Source organism: Thermobia domestica, chromosome 15, assembly GCF_964235325.1.
Source record: "Thermobia domestica chromosome 15, izTheDome1.hap1.1, whole genome shotgun sequence".
Taxonomy (NCBI): Eukaryota; Metazoa; Arthropoda; class Insecta; order Zygentoma; family Lepismatidae; genus Thermobia; species Thermobia domestica.
In genome coordinates, this window is record NC_137468.1 from 23,873,321 (window position 1) to 23,891,174 (window position 17,854).

At 32.7% G+C, this 17,854-nt stretch overlaps 1 protein-coding gene across 4 annotated transcripts in view; it reads left to right on the forward strand.

Moving 5' to 3' along the window:
* The window catches only part of LOC145672120 (tumor protein p63-regulated gene 1-like protein), a 55,834-nt gene extending 39,193 nt beyond the window's left edge, over nucleotides 1–16,641 (forward strand). For all 4 annotated transcript variants that reach the window (XM_081741398.1, XM_081741399.1, XM_081741400.1 and 1 more), the window contains one exon: nucleotides 1,648–16,641. In XM_081741398.1, the coding sequence (XP_081597524.1) occupies nucleotides 1,648–1,859 (212 nt within the window). In that variant the 3' untranslated portion in view covers nucleotides 1,860–16,641. The remainder of the gene's footprint in view (nucleotides 1–1,647) is intronic.
* The last annotated feature ends 1,213 nt before the right edge of the window (nucleotides 16,642–17,854 follow it).

Consider the following 17,854-nt stretch of genomic DNA (forward strand, 5'->3'; position numbering starts at 1 on the left):
GAAATACAAACAAAACAAAACAAATTAAAAATACATCAAATCATCTCGACCAAATTCAAAAAAATAAAAAATTAGCACATAAATTTGATACAAACTAAATTATAAAATAAAGTTACGACATAACCTCGATTCAATAGCTATTATATCAAGCATAATGTATTATTAAGAAATTAAGTATATTGAACATAATAAAAAATGAACAGGTTGCAAAGAAATTATATAATAATACACATAAACATATAAACAATGTAGATAAAACAGACACAATGAAAATTCAGTATACAATATACCAAAGCATGGTAAATTTTGTATATTTATTAAATAAAGCATTCCAAATATTGTTTTTTGAGTAAAGTAAAATTCGGATCAAATAAATCAATTTTAAGAGATTTTTTATTTATATTGTCAACACTAGTAAATAGTGGAGAACCAACCAATTGATTGTTACATAATATAGAACGGTAAACCCTAGAATTATATGGGGGAACTTGAATATATAAATATTCAATTAAATTCACTCTAGCGTGTATTATATCATGAATAAATTTAATTCATTCATTCAATAATAATAATAATAATAATAATAGAAACATAATTATCTATATTGTGTTTTATATTCGTTATCTTCTTACCTTTCTCGTATATATTATTATTTTGTGTCTTAAGTTACCGTAATGTACTCTGATACCACACAAAGTGCTATATTTTTTCATACACAGAATGTTTGTGGCACTGAAATAAAGATTATTATTAACTAGTAGAAGTAAGGCACAATTTATTCTAGGGATGGCCAATTCCGGAATTTGTAAAAATTCCAGATTTCCGAAAAATTCCGAAATTCGGAAAAAATCAGGAATTTTCCCAAAATCTGAAAAGCGAAATTTCCGGATTCCGGAAAATTTTGACCATCCCTAATTTATTCCATTACTCAAATCCTTTCATTTCCTCATTACACAAATTCTTTCACCATAATTAATTTGCTTTATCTCCTTTTTTTTTTTTTTTTTTTTTTTATTCGAGCTATTTATGACTACTTATTAAATAGTTTATCTTATTTTTATCACAATTGCGCTGAATTTCTTACATACCATGTTGTACTTCAACCCATGGAAGTTCCACAATATTATGAAATAACTTTACGGAACCTGAGTAGTCCATTTTATATTTAGTTTGAGAACCAATTAAAATAGCTTACCCGGACTAAACCTAGGACTTACTAGTATCAATGTTGTAAAGGTAATTTCCTAGTGGTAGAATCTACTATAGGAAAACAAAGATGGAATTTCAAAGAATATCATAAAAGATTTAAATAAGTTAAAATTTCTGTTATTTTCCCAAAAAATGTATACTTTTTAATGAAAAAACATCCCCAAATAAGTCGCCTTTTTCATTTGTAGAAAGAATACTGTCGTGAAAAATAATAATTTTTGGAGATATACTGCTCTTGTTTTGTACACTACATTTTATTATTTTTTTTTTTTTATGCAATAAACCTTTTGTTAAGAAATATAAAATATATCAAGGAATGGAAAATTTCTTCCGAGGTGAAACAATAATAATAAAAATAGGAAGAGGAAGTTATTATACCACTTTCACCTTTCTTTATTCGCTATTACAGAAGTGTGATATACATTTCCTTTCCTCTAGGTGGAGAGAACAACAAGATTTTCGATGTCGCCGACTTCTCGCAGAGTTTTATTGCAGCTGTGGAGAAAGCCCAGATGGAGGCCGATTCCAGTGTGTCGTGTAAGATAGAACACAAGCCTATCATTCTACAGAACTATATAGGAATTGGGTCGTTAATACATAACCGTAATGGGCTTGGGTTTTTCAAAGTGAGAGGGAAGTTCAGTTTCTAATCTTCATTCTTGTGATCATGTGTGAGGATGGGTATTTGTAATCTTTATTATCATCAATAATAGTGACACAGTATTACCACTTTGTTTTTTCGCTCTTGTCACTACATTTTTTCGCTTAGCACGTGTATTTTTCTAATAAGGGCATTGCAATTAATTTTGATCATTGTTTATGTACTGACCAAATAAGTACAGGTATATCGTGACTTTCGAATGATAAGTTTGATTTTGTTGTATCGTATACAACCTACACTAGCCATGTCGGTTTTTGTGCAGCATGTAATTATTTTGGGATAATTTTTTTATTATCCTATTTATATTACTTTCAGTTGTCATTAACCTGAAGCACAATATTAAAAATTTAAGAATTATAAGCTTTTCAAAGCTATTAGATTATTCCAAAGCCTTCAAAAAAAAATACAGGAAAGGAATATGTTTACTGTCTTCCTTTGTACCATTGGATTTGAAGAGAAAAGTATGTATAGTACTGATTCAAGCGTCTCAACACACGGCTGTAATTGAAAACAGTTTTCTGTAACTTGTTAAGTTTCTGATGCCAAAGAATGTTTCTACTTTATTGAATAACACAATCTAAAGATCTTGATAAGCGCCCAAGGTGGCTGTGCCATATGAATCTCTTTGATCAAACAATTTCTGTACTAATCGACGAATTTCATTTATATAGAATGTTTCTGAAGCTTTGTTCAGTTTCAAAATATTCATTATTATTTATTACATTTAACAGCAACGTTAGTTTCTTCTTTCTTTCTTCAAATGAAGTAGTTATTTACACATAACTGTTTCTTGGTCATATTTCACAAGAATTTCATGAGAACACATTTTTGTGCCGTTGCCTACTATTTTCTTGCAACAGTTGTTGTAATACGAGTATGTGGGTAATATTACACGTTAACAGCTCTATAGGAACAATATCTTTCTTATTGAATATTAATAAGGTAAGCGAAAGCATTATTTGCTCATAAAAATATTGTTAAATTGAGCATGACTATTTACGTATCTTGTATAAATATTTCATGATTATTTTTTTCAAGTAAGTTCAAAACTACAGGGCTGTTATAAAGTCCTTGCTATAAAACAGATGCTTACAACTGTTTTGAAAATACTGATTTTGCAGTGAAATAAATATTAAGATCTTTATTGAAACTTACATTTTGTATCTTCATCCATAGATACACCACTGCTATCATCGCTATACCTTCAGCTGGGCTCCATTGCCATCCATATTTCGTGCAACTTCCGGCGAAGTCCGTGAATGTTATTCCGTCTGGCGTCGTCAGAAATGCCATCGATCACTTCGCTAATCTTAGCTTTCAGGTATTGCAAGTTCTTGGTTTTTTCCGCATTCACCTGTGTCTTAACGTGACCCTATAACCAAAAACCACAGGGTGTTAAATCGGGGAACCTGGGGAGAAAGGGGTGGGACTTCTGTGCCCAATACACCTGCCAAGTAGCACCTGACGACTTCTGCAACATGTGTGTGTAGGAGGGGGGGGGTGCTCCGTTTTGGTGGTAGTGGATGCGATCCTTGATTCCCAATCTAACCAATTCGGGCATGAGGAAATTTGTAGGCGTTTGAAGGTATGTGACCCCTGTCACAGTGTTTCCGTTGAAGAAAAACGGACCTATGAGGTGGTCCTTTGATACATCACACCACATATTCACTTTCGGGCTCTCTCTTTTATGCGTTTCATATTCATGATTGATTTCAGTTCCCCAAACAAGACACTTGTGCCTGTTTACCCTCCCCGAAACATGGAAAATTGCCTCATCTGAGAACGTGAGTGAATGCAGAAGTTCCCTTTCATCATCCAGTCGTTTCGGCATCAGTTCACGAACTTCAGTCTTCTATCAGCTCATGCACAGATTTAATCTTTTACTGTTTGGCATTTAAACTGTTTACGCATTATCTTACGCGTTGTTGACTGAAGGATTCCCAACTCTGCGACTGCCACGGAATAGATTTTCTTGGATTTCTCTCCAGGCTGTTGGCAACCCTTCGCACCGTGTTTGAGCTCAATAGCGGCCGACCAGTTCTTTGCATATCACAAACACTTCCGGTAGCCAGAAACTTGCTGTGCTAACTCTTTATATTACAAACATCAGGAGTTTTTTTTTAACACTCGTCTGAAGTTTTGCTGCACCGATTTTAGTTCTGCATATCAACAAACAGCACTCTTTCTCTTGTACCGCCGCCATTTTCATGACCTTTCTTGTCATGAGTGTTGCCAACATCATCATTGTGATAGTGTTGCCCACCAAAAATTTGCAGATCATCGCACAATTTAAAATGTATTTCACTGCATTATCATTATTTTTAAAGAGTTATCACCATTTGTTTCATGAGCAAGTACTTTATTGCAGCCCTGTATTAAAATAGTTTAATTAAAAATGTGTAGATAATTAGAATTGGAAAATTCTTTTCCTAAATTGAGCTCTTGAATGAACTTATCAAAATAAAATATTCCTAATGATAGATAAGGTTTGGCCTTGTCATTTTTGTCAACTTTTATCAACTTCATTTTGCTCTGTCTTCATTCATAGTTTCTATGTTGTTGATCTGCATTATTACATACTGCAGAAGAAAGAAGTAATGTTTCCTTAATGTTTATTATAGCTTATTTTGTTTTCCGTTGTTTAACTAGGGCAACTTCTTTTTTATGATTCTCAAAATTGAAAGATCTCATAATACATGTGTTGATTGTCGAGAACTAATGTCAGTGAGAAATACACTTTCCCCGCTGTATTAGATATATACTTGTTCTAAAGTTGGGTGTTCAGCTTTTAAAAAATAAAGTATGTATATTGAGTTTTCTTGTAAAAATGTCTGATAAAAAGTTATAAATAACATTTTTTTACTAAACTTAATTACAAATCAATTAACGACTACTGTGAAAAAAAAAATGTAGTATGTATAGTCTTTATTTCTAATATATTGTCTGCTCCCATAATTGCTTCTATGTGTGAAATTAATTAATTTCGTGTATTGAATACTGTTTACAGCGATCTAATCTTTGTTTGTGTGTTTGGAAAAAAATATGAATTTATTTACTATAGTGTAAATTTGATAAATACACTTAACGATTTTGTTGTATTTGTTTTTCATATGAATATTTTTGTACTTCGGTAAATATTTCAATAACTCCAAACTGCCATTTAATTTTAGATCTGGCCTAATTTGCACCTACAGTACAAATAACTTTTGTTATGATCGAAACGCTAACTTTATCTTTGTTCTAAATCAGGAGTTATTTAACATTAAGGTATTTTATTTTCGCTGTGAGTAAGTTGAAATTAATGTTTAATCATATTTATTCGTGTTTCGTTGGTACTTTTTATTTAATATTATTTATAAATACGGCATTGTAGTCTTGTAATGAGAGAATTGTTCACTATAAAGTGGTAGTCACCTCAAAAGAAAATCCTCGCCGGTGTTTTTACTTTGTCGACGATGATTATACAAATAGAGCATACATTTTTTTTTTCCAAAGTGCTCTAAGAATTGATTGTATATCAATTAAAGTAATAATGAGTAAAGTAACTCTTTCAGTATGTGCACCGTATCTTAAGTGACAAAGTGCTCCTTTGTGACGGGAAGATTTCGTGCTTCGCTCCCGGTCCATGTAGGCTTATGAAATGCAATATTTTGTTATGGGTGATCGCGAGATTCTAATTCCTCGAATTGTTTTTGCATCATACATTTGTATTTGATATACATCGCCACTCGTCTACATCGATACTCTGGGACGTTGAACTATACCTTTCATTTTTTTTTTTTTTTCATTTGAATGGTATTTTTTGTTATTGGTCCATTTACTTAAGAACAGAATTAAAAGTGTGTAAATAAGTTGAACCCTTTTAAACTCCTTGGTACTATCGTATTGCTACCCATACATATCATCAATTATCATTTCCTAAAACCTATATGTTTGCTTGAAAGTTGTTGTTGTTGTTGTTATTATTATTATTATTATTATTATTATTATTATTATTATTATTATTATTATTATTATTATTATTATTATTATTATTATTATTATTATTATTATATTACGTAATAACAAGGCGTATTTTCCACATTTTGCATACAGAGGTATAGGTGGATTACATTATTTCAAGCTTGACCTTGAAGGTCACGTGTTTTGGAGTAGCGTAGCATTTCTGTCTTTGCTTCGCAATAATGGAAAGAAAAACAGTTTGTCAGTATTGCTTATCGGTATTGTAGACCTACAGTTCGTGCATATATATATTGAAAAATGAACCATATGGCGTTAACTGAAAGTCAAAATTTTCCTCTAAGAAAATTGCAGAAAGTTAAAAGGAATTAACTTGAAGGCAAACTGTTATCAAGTATGCACCATTGTCTCATGTAATGAGCCGAACGTACCTGTTACATGTCCGTGTCTGATATATTTGTACAGACGGCAAGATTACGAGCTAATTTCCTTATTTACAAGTGACGTCAAACATATGGCGAAGTTACAATGGATATTGATTTACGTGAGATATTTTGGATGTGCATAAGCTTTTCAAAAAAGCAGAATGGATAAGTTGAACATATTCAAATTTGTGTAAGAGCAGTCGTCTACACACTTTAAATCGTTTGGCGTCGAATATATAAGATTATCTAACATGAGATCAAGCATTAAGCCATTCAAATGGCTGCCCTACATGAAAAAAGAACTTTATACATTAAAAAACCCATTTTTAAAAAATAACATCAATGTGTCTGAGATATAAGGTTTTCTTTTATACAAAATTTCAATAATACTTTGTATCAGGGGTGGGCAAACCGACTTTTAGTAAAAACCTGTTTGGGTTTTCTCGAAAACCGGTTCGATTTCTCACTGAAACTCTTTCTTCGATAGTCTTTTTCTGCAATAGTTATCGGTTTTTACTGAATCCAATGTGATTTTTAATGATGCAGTATCGTTTCTTATTGTAGTGCTCATGTCCAAACACATTAACGAAGAATCACAAAAGTTCTGATAGAAAACCGAACCGGTTATGAACATTTGTCGATAAATAGTCCGAAACTCAATAAATAGTCCTGTTGTAGCAATGAAACCGACTCTTTGCTCAGACATAAATAAACAATGCTGTATAGTGAAATTTATATTTTCATACTTTAGTTCTGTTAACTTACCGACTTCACCTGACAAATTTTGCAGACCAAAACATTGAATTCAATATTTCATTATTGTTAAGAAATGTGTTCTAAGATTATTCTAATAATAATGTAAAAATCGTGGCAGTGTCAGTACAAAAGAAAATAGAGATTGCTTTAGGATAAAGAGATTATTTAAAAGGTGAGAATGGTGTTGTTTAGTGCTTGAAAACAGAGGATGTAAAACGAGGGGGAATTTGTCACGTGCTCTTGGACGTTCAAGTATAAAACACCACTATAACACCATATATTTTGGAAAAGTAATAACAATAATAATATTGAAGTGCCTACCATAGAAATTTTGAAGTTGTATCGTTTCTGCAGTTATAATTATAATAATTAACACAATGGCATTTGTTAATGTGTATATGCTATTAGAGTGGCATGTAGTAATTCTGCATTTGTATATATATTCAATCGTTCATCCAAATCGAAAATGTTAAATTGTTTAAATCGTACTACAAAAGAAGGACATTCTTTGCAAATAGCGTTGCCTAGTGAACATTTGTACAAAACAGAAACATATTTCCTTTGGGGTTGATTCTGAGAGATTCGTCATAATTTTTGCGCGTGTACCGTCTATCAAAACGATTTTCGTTCTGACAGACTTCTGTTTTTATGGTGACTTTCATTATATAATGCCATTTTCAAAAACATGTCCTTCCCTTGTTAGAAAAAAAAAACAGCTGGTGTTCGTTTGGAAAATAAATTTGATTGTTCAAAGGCAGTCCTAGGTAATGAGTGTTGTATGAAGGGTTAGGAGTATGAGATAGGTTTAATCAAGTTAATCTCAATTAAAAGGTGATACGTTAAGTGACTATAGTATTGAACGCGAGAGTAATTACTGTAATTTCCTGTTTTTATAATCTTAAGAAACTAGGAAACATATATGCAAAAAATGCATGTACAAATTATTATTTACGTACTTAAGTTCTGTATGGTCTTTGTTTGCTGGAATTTGTCTTATAATTCATTGTTTGCAGTGGCGGATCTAGAAGATAAAAACTGGGGGGACACCAGAATTCAGACTATGATAAGTATATCATGAGTTTATTATAAACTTTCAAAAATATATAAATAATAGCTTAAATTATTTTTGTCACTCAAAAAAACTGGGGGGACTAGGCCCCCCGCCCCTGACCTAGATCCGCCACTGATTGTTTGCTTCCTGTTAAAGGTGTGAATTACGTATTACTATCATTACAATTCTCTGTACGTAAGATACGTTCGAAATAACACAACAAGTTTGAAATGTTTTGTAATGTAAAATTTATATCTACTGTACATTGTATTTGAACTCGTGTTACTTATCTTGTAGATAAAGATGGTAGTTCATTATTAATACGTTTGAATCGAACAGTTCCACTACTTGAGGAAGAATAATTTCCTCGTAGCCTGTACTTACTGTATCTATAATAAATAGACACTCAGCAAGAAGTGCAAAAGGTGTTAATGGAATAATGGGCTGATAATATATAGTAATAGTTTGGGGATAATGGTTAAGAGTCTTACATCCGGAAAACTCGGGTTCCATGCCTTGTGGGAGAATATAGATGAGAATACCACGTTAAACTATAGGATTATGACTATGGTATCTTTTTAGCACTTGAAACGGGCATAAACTTCAGGGGTGCCCACAAGGGGGGCTATGACGCAAACTGCGTCATTGAAATATTGGGGGGGGGTTAAAAACTATATAAATATGTTTGATGAGGGGGGGTAAAATTAATCAAAAAGAAGATTTTTTCATGGAAGAACACCTACGGATAGACAATTGAGGGAGGTGCGTCATAGACATAAGGGAGGTGGGCACCACTGCATAAACTAAACATAATGAACATTTTTTTTTTTTTTTTCTAGAAAGGCGAGTGTTTCTCACTTGAAATGAATATTAGAAAGTCTCTTTCGTATTGTCAAGTAACATGCACCCATGCTTACTGTGCAATCATGTTTCTCTTTCGTTACCATACACTTAGTATAAAACAAATATTAAAAGGGAAGCCATATATGTAAGATATGAACTGAAAAGTAACGTCAACTTAAATTATTATGTAAATTGTTAATAAAAATGGTGACAAAGAGACTGCGTGACAAAGAGACTTTTGGGGCCTTGGAGTCGATTATTTCAAGGGGGCTCTATGTTACGAATAATTCTAGCGCATAAATTTTCGTTGCTGCTTTCCACAGCGTCATAGGGTTATCGAAACACCGAGAGCTACGCTGTAATATTTTAATGTGCTCCAAGTTTACAGTAATTAGTTTAATTACATTCATTATTAACAGTTAAATATTCATATACTGCAGTGTAACACACAAATGCCAAATACAAGCCAAATGGTCAACAGAATTGTCATCACAAGCTAGTAATTTGGTTCGTAATAGAAGCCAAAAATAGCTCAATCCTTCACAAAATAAGTATCGTGAAGACGGTGGTGGAAGATGATTTAACTCTAAGAATACCGCAAGCGTTGCGAGCGGGAAAAAAATTAGGATGGGTCTGAAGCCTATAATATAATAAGTCGATTGCTATATTTTAGTATTAAAGAGAGGACTTTTTGGAGGCTCCTTGAGCCTGGGCTCCATTGGCTTCGCCCTTAGTCCGCTCCTGCACCTATCTCAGTTCTTTGAAATCGAGTGTTCGAATTCTGGGTTGTGTGTTAAATAACTTTCGTACCGGTTCTTTCACTGCACTAATTATTTCATTGTTACTCAGTTTGTTGTTTTATCACTTCTTTAAACCGAAAGAGGAGAATTGCGGAGTGTAAAACATACATCGTATTCGCTTCAGATGTGGAGCTTCCTCGTGGCTTTTTAGTTATTGTATGAAGCTTCAACGCGGGAGATACGAATTCGATTCCCGGTGTGAGCCCATATGGTTCGGATTCCATGCTAAGCTCTAGGTCCATGTCTCATATGATCTTGGTGCTGAACTGGATAATAAACACCAACCAATCATTTCAAATACTAAGTTGGTTGATATGTCGTACCTTATTTATTTATTTATTTATTTATTTTTTAATAGAAAGGAAAGGAAAGAGTTATATTCCTCAATGGTACAGTGAAGTATTCAGTTTCGGCATCTTCTTTCTATAGAATTTGAAATAGGAGAAAAATATTTTATGTCACTTGGAAGCTAATTGCATCGTAGTATCGAAACAATAGAAATGAAAACGATATGTTCTTGATTAGATCAAAATTGTATAATATAAAACTATTGCATGATTTACGCCATAAACTCGTCAAGGAGTTACCTATATTAAAATCTTACTGTGCTTGACGAGGCTAATTTTATCCCTCTGTTTTTCAAAAATAGAACTTGGTTCCATTTCTTCCTTACATTAAGAAAATCGTTCTACTGGAAGGTTGTTGAAATCTTCAGTTTATCTGCATCATTATATTTGAATAATTTCTATTGTAACAGTTTTAAAATAATCTTCTAGAATCGAATTTTATAATTAATGGTTTTGACATCATTTGTCTTTCTTATAATGTATAAATATTTATAGGGATCTATATTTTACAAAAATGTATAATGAAATTCACAGTGCTCTGTGTCACAACTGATACTGTTTGGTATAAGCAAAGCTTCATTTTTCATTAACGTAAAACAATTAATTTCAGTTAACTAAATATATTACCTTCCTTCCCCAGCTCCATTTTTTTTTAAAAGGAAAGTTTCATTTCACTCTGGTTTTAAGTAGTTTTCTTATTTGATTTTTATATGTGTTCATCATATTTCTCACGGTGGCTCAGTGGTAGAGCGCTTACATGTGGTGCGTGGGGGCCCTGGTTCGGTCTCCGGCCAAATAAGTTTGTGGTGAACAACATCGTGTTCACGGGTTTTCTCGGGGTACTCCCGTCTCCTGCTACTTTCTCATTCCATCAGTTCTTCCACCATCATTCACGTGCATTAATCATCGTTTCCCTTAGCGTAAAAGGCATAACCGTGGGACGTTAAACTGAAAGTTTTCATTCTCATCATATTTCGTAAAAATTTATTAGATTTGTACAAAGATTCGCTACACTGTGTAAAAGATATGTGAGTATGTGGGTCATAGAATACTTTTAAATGTCGAAAGTTTATCTTATAAATGAATGTTGGTTGTATTTTCGCCTTATACTGAACAATAGGCGATTCGATTTCCATTAATCCGTCTTTCCACACAATTATTTGAATTATTCCATATGCTTTAAGTATCAGCAGACATAAAGAACAACGATGCAAAATGAAAAAAAAAAAACATTCCCCTGCCAGTTAAGGATTAGATTCCTGGGCTGTTGGCATCAAAGGCCATTTAGCTCGTCAGGTATATGAGGAATGATATCCCTAGGCAAGCACACTATCCGACGAATGGAAAGGAAGAAAGGATTGAGAAAGAAAGGAAGTGACGTGGGACCATTGTGTTAGGTACTCCCGACATTTGCCTGGTGTGAATGAGGGTAACCTAGGAGAAACCTCATTCAAGATGGCTGGCCTGAGAAAGCTGTTACATCTTTTCGACCGAGTGTCCCCACCTTGAATCGAACCCAGGACCGCTCTCCCCGTCAGTTAAGTGGCGAGAAATTTCGTTCCTTTCCTCCCTTCATACTGCTTAATTGACATCATTTCCGAAGATTTTCGTTAGTAACAACAGACTAAACGCAACAAATCTGCTAAGAATATATATTATTCTTAGAACAAAATGATATATTCTACTATAGAAACATATATTATTCCCAATTAAACAAAGCAGAATGTAGCAGATTTTAATGTAATTCTAAATTATATTCATTAACTGTTCGAAGTGTAATAAATTATGAAGTGATATCATTGTCTTGTGCACAGTATTGTTTTGCTGCTTCATAAAATTATTTTCTTATCCCTGCTGAAATTTGAACATCTCTATGTATATATACAATAATTATATATATGAGGCGTATATGTGTGTACATGTATTATATAGTGTATATTTCTTTTTCAAAATGCACATATGTATATATGGTATATAGTAATATCGAAATGGATGATTAATTATCAATGTGTGGGTTTAATGAAGGGCATATGGACACCAATTGCTTTGGTAGTACAATATGCTGTACAACGCCTTAGGTAATTAGGAACTTAACGACATATCACATTGCCTTATACACGCATGTTCGCATTCTTTTCTGCTTAAAGTCTGCCAGTACTTTTAAAGGGCGATCACTCACAAACAACATACAGGTTGACTCAAAATATTGATGAATGTCGACTAGTCATTCCGGATCGTCATTTTGTCCTCGGTAGTTACGGCAGCATGATGGGGTCAAAATTATTGAGAGAAACTCTACCTCGTTCACGGAATTTGTAAGTACATTACTTTTCTTTATTTTAGGTTATGTCTTCCATTCACAGCTTCTCGAATGGATGTTCGTGTATAAGTATTCTGTGAAATACAATGGAAGATATATCATTCCCTTCTTCGTAAAATAGCATTATTAGGGGTCGCCTGGGCAATACGCATACATCGTCCCTTAACACTGTTTCTCGATGTTCATAAGTTTCCTCAGATTTTATTTCATATCAGAAATCACATACTTCTGTTATTTTTGTTTGAGTCAGCCTGTATATTGAAACACTTCATTCCCGTCTGTGTTTTTTGTTAATCACATCGGAAACAAAATAATATTCGCTGCTATAACTGATTAATTCATCCGTCACGTTCGTTTTGTTGCAAGGTAACTGTAATTGTGTGTGAATTCGAAGACCGGTGCTTTAATATCATGTTCAATAAACGTTGATGTATTTCTGGTTTAATACGTGCTATTTGTGAAGTATAATTGTAGAAAACAGTATATAATACGGAACTTATTACTATATCTTACTTTAAACATTTGGTATTTATAAAGAGTTTACATTGCAACAAACGAATGTGACTTATAATTGAACAATTATTGGTTTCTTCCTGTTTGACTGGAAAACAAATTATTTTTTAAAAATAAGTGTTTGAAATACATAATTGTATACTTGTACCTGGTATGTAAGTAATGTAGATTCTTTGATGTATAACTGTTGTGTACAGATCGTGTTACTTGAAAACGAATCTCATATTTTGTGTATGTTACAAATAATACCTTTGTATAGGAAAGCAGAGCGAGTTGATTCTATGAAAACATATATGTATTGATGTGTGGGATGCAGTTACTAATTTGTAAGAATAAATTATATGTGGTTCTTCGTGATTTACCATTGAGGCAACTTTTAGTCAGACATGATGACGTGATCGACACAAAGTAAGAAACAATCTAATGACCTTTCACTATTAGAAATATCCTTAGGCTAATGATTCCAGTCTTAACACTTTACGATGTGGTTTGTTTTACAAAGTTTGTTATAGAATGAATACGACCATATAATGAATACCGTTATAATTAGTAAAACATACTAGTTTGGGCTTGGATATTAGTGTTGCAGACTTTATTTTTTGAGAAAATTCTTGTCCTCATCGGTGTAATTAACAGTTTGGGTGGTATACCAATTGATTAGCTACATTCTTGTAGCGGACTGTGTCCTTGTAGTGGACAAACACTGTGTGGGTTCGTTTTCTTGAGTTTTTCCGTTACCTCCCAGTTTTTTCATTTCATTTCATTCATTCTCATCATCATAGTCTCCTTTACTCTACATAGCATAACGTGGGACGTTAAAAATAAAAGAATTTCATTTCGTGGAACGTAAAACTGAAAGATCTCTTGTAATTTCCAATACTATGCTCCTCATATGTCGAACTGTTGTTCTGGGATCACAACTGATTAAAGTCATGTATAAATGCTATTGTTTTGCGTTAACGTGTGTCACTTCATATGAACTGAACTTTGACTGATACCTACGAAAAAGTAGGACATAAGCACATTTTGTAGATGATGAAATTCAAGATTGTCTGATAAATATCTATTAAATGGAATAGTTTTGTGTGCATTTGGAGTTCACATCTTTCTTTAATAAGCCGAATATCAAAGAACAGAAAATAAATGGGAAAGCGTGCATATATTTAAAAAAAAAAAATCTAATACATGTATTTGCTAATATGTTATGTTTTCATACTTACAATTATCTATAAAACTTGGAATATGGAATATGCGTATCTTTAATCGAAACATTAAATCACTGTGCAGCTAACAGCTTGTGCCAAACGTAACATGGCAGAGGAATTTAACTTATTTATATCTACAGTTAATAAATTCGTATCGAAATTTCATTAGTCTTAATTTGTCTTGTAATAATTACATATCCTGAAAGCGTCCACAATGTATTTTATTGTTTATTGAAATGGCATTGGAAAATAAATAATGTAATTTAAATTTCATTTACTTATAGTTCTAACCAATGGCAACAGCTCTACAAGCTGTCCAACTCAAGTTAGGAAATGGGGCCGCGGTGGCATGGGGTCCCTGGTTCGATCCTAGCTCGCGCCAAGTGGTGCACAAACACCATGTGCATGTGTTTCCTTAGGGTTTTCCCGTTTCCTCCCACTTTCTTCATTCCACCCTTTCATTCATTTCTCATTATCACAGTCTCGTTGGATGTGAGACGTAAAACTCAAAGATTTCATTTCATTTTCATTTCTTGAAGTTACGAAACGCTATTCGCATATGGCTAGCTTTTAAGTTCTGTCGGGGAGGAGAAATAGCCAGTTTTGTCGCCAATGCTTCTAGGTCAGTTATGTATAATCGTAGTACCGAAGATGATCAAATATTAATAAGCTAGAGCAACTCCGTACTGCAAGAGTTCGTCAGTACATGATTTGTAGGCCTAAACTGAAGGGTAAGAGAAAAGCTCGTGCATTTAAGAGTAGTCACACTTCCTGTGAAAAAAAAAAGATAGTCATAATTAATTTTAAATATGCATTACTTTCATTTTATTTTAGCACGTGAAAACATTTTAAGGCTAATAAATCTTTATTCTTATCACTTCTATTTCCAAAATATAGATTCTGAATAGAATGAATTTTGTATCAAATTAGTATCTTGAAATAGTAGTATACTATACGTTTAACAAAGTATAAATTAGATAAAGAATAACAAACAAAAACTATTTGTAATCGAAACATACAACTATGCTCAATCTTTCTACAGCCGATTTCAATCATTCGATTATAACATATTTTCTAATAAATAGATAATTTAAAAAAAATATATATATATATATATTCAATTATCTGCTTTTACCAATGATCTAAACTCAACCCATGACAAATTATTGTCGTTAGATTGTATGCAAGGAAAATATTGCATTTTAAATGTCCTCTAAAGGAATAAATTGCATGTATTTTGATCTTAGAAATATAAATATGAAAAGATAGGACATACAGCTAGTTGAAAATAACTATATTGTAATCTTAAATGCTTATGGACTTTTGGAAAAGTATATAGTATGTTCTGAACAAAATGGGGATTTATTAGTTTGTTTTTTTTTTAACATTTGTAGAAATATTCAGTAGAATAATTGATTTGAGAGCAGAAGTCATTAGGAATTATTGAAATGTCTGATAGAATTAAGTCATAGTTGATTTGATATGAAACAGAACATAAGGAAGTACAATATAGTAATAACAAAAAAATGAACATGTTAGTAATAGTGTTACTTTCATTATGAAGTGTCTTAGTTGCCCTAATAGTTAAAAATCCAATTTTGACTGAAAGAGAAATTTTTGGTAGGTTTACAGTAGCCGCTATTATTTGTATGTGTTTTAACTGTGATATTGATTCATATTGTTAAATATACTAAACATGCCTATTAATTTCTGTAAAGAATGTTTGTATGCAGTTTGGGCAAGTAAAAATCTGATAATTATGATTTAACAAACAAAAAGTCATTTTGTTCCTATTTTATAATGATAGTAAAATTACGAGGCGCATCCAGAAAGTAACTCTCCCACGTGTCCCATAGCTTGGGAACCATATGTTGCGCGAAGCGATTGCGTGTACGTGAGAGAGTAAGGTCCTAGCATGGCGCATGCGCCAGCGGAATTTCCCTAGTACTCTCAGTAGCGTCGTGGTAGTGGTTGAAGATGAACGTTTCTATTCCAGCCGCGTGTGAAGTGCGAGCAGTGGTAAAATTTTTGAATGCATAGGGCATAGCGCCGATTGAAATCCATCATCAGCTGTGCCAGGCCTATGGGCCTAACGTCATGCACAAGCAGGTAGTGCATTGCTGGTGTAGACAATTTGCAGCAAGAACGCACAATCTGCTTGCTCATGGTCCATGCTAGGACCTTACTCTCTTACGTACACACAGTCGCTTCGCGCAACACACGGTTTCCAAGCAATGGGACGCGTGGGAAAGTTACTTTCTGGATGCGCCTCGTATATCGTATCGTTTTTGGAAATATAAGAGATAGGATGAGTCATACTTGGGTAGTATATTTAAGGAAAAGTAATGTGCTACAGGGGGTTATAATTAAATGTCCTGAGTAAGGATATAAACTGTTAGTGACACAATCATAGCACAATACTGTTTTATTATCGAAGAGATCAGTATTTCGCATATTCAAAATTGCTTGTCAAAATTTTTTGTTATTAATTATAATCGCGGAACTAGGTTACTTCGTATTTGGTTGCATATGTTTAATTTGTACCTCATTTTTTTTAAAAATTGCCGGAATATTTTTATCATGAAACTAACCACTTTCAGTTTATACAAAATCAAGAATTCTAAACTTGTTACTAAATCGAATTGAGTATGTCCACAAAATAAAACCTCCCTGAATAAGATTAACTCTCTACTAGTTTGTATTTACAAAAGTATGCAAAGATTAAAGCGAAAAAATAACTTAAATTTCTGCTATTTCAAGTAATTATTAAAAATTAATTGTATGAAATTCTTATTCGTTTTTAGTATTTTTTTAGAATTTATATTTTGACATGCTGTAAAAGAATATAAAGCAGAATTCCTTAATATCAACGTTAAAAATATTTAATTAAAAGTTTTTTTTTTTTTTAAAGTATTGTTCATCTTGTGAAGAGGTTTAAATATTGAAGCTGTAACATATTACTTTTCATTATAATGTCCAAGATTCGTTCCGACTGAAAAGTCATTGTTATGCTGAAAAATAAATATTAATTTGTTGTGATAAGAATGACTATAACGTTAAAAAAGGACCACAAAGATTTATATCAATAATTACTTAGAATATTATTGTGGTGACAGTGTTGACTTAGCTGAACTGTGAATACGAAAGAAGTTTCGCTAGCAGTTTTTAATAGATGTAGTCTTAGAAAATAATGTATTGTTTCATGGAAAATGGTTATCTACGTATTTGTGAAAAAAAGTCTCTTATATATACGGGGAGATCTCATTTATCCAAAATACTTCACTAAACTTCACTAATTTCTGTAAGAATGCTCTACTTGCTGGATCGTAACACTTTTTACAGAAAATGAAGTTGTAATTCTAGTTAACTTTCTTCTTCCTCGTAATATGCTTCCTTTCTTGTAATAAGTTTAAGAGAATGTAAATTGTATTATTATGTAAATATTGAACAGTGTACAGTTCTATGGGAACGTACGAATGAGGTGGTTGCCTTGTGTTTTCTCTTTCTCTCTCCAGAAATCCTTAATATTTGTACTAAATGCAGTATTATTGATGTAGACTGATGTTAAAGCACGTTAAGCCATTAACTGACTTCGTATATGATAATATTAAGTTGCATGTAAGGTATTTGGTGTAAAATGTAACGTGAGTTGTGTCATTTTTTGAATAAATGAAAGAGACTTATCCGTGATAAAATGACGAGGTAATGTTAACTGCGGGGCCATTCGGTTTGTTCAGCAGTTGAGTAGTGAGTGGATCGAATGC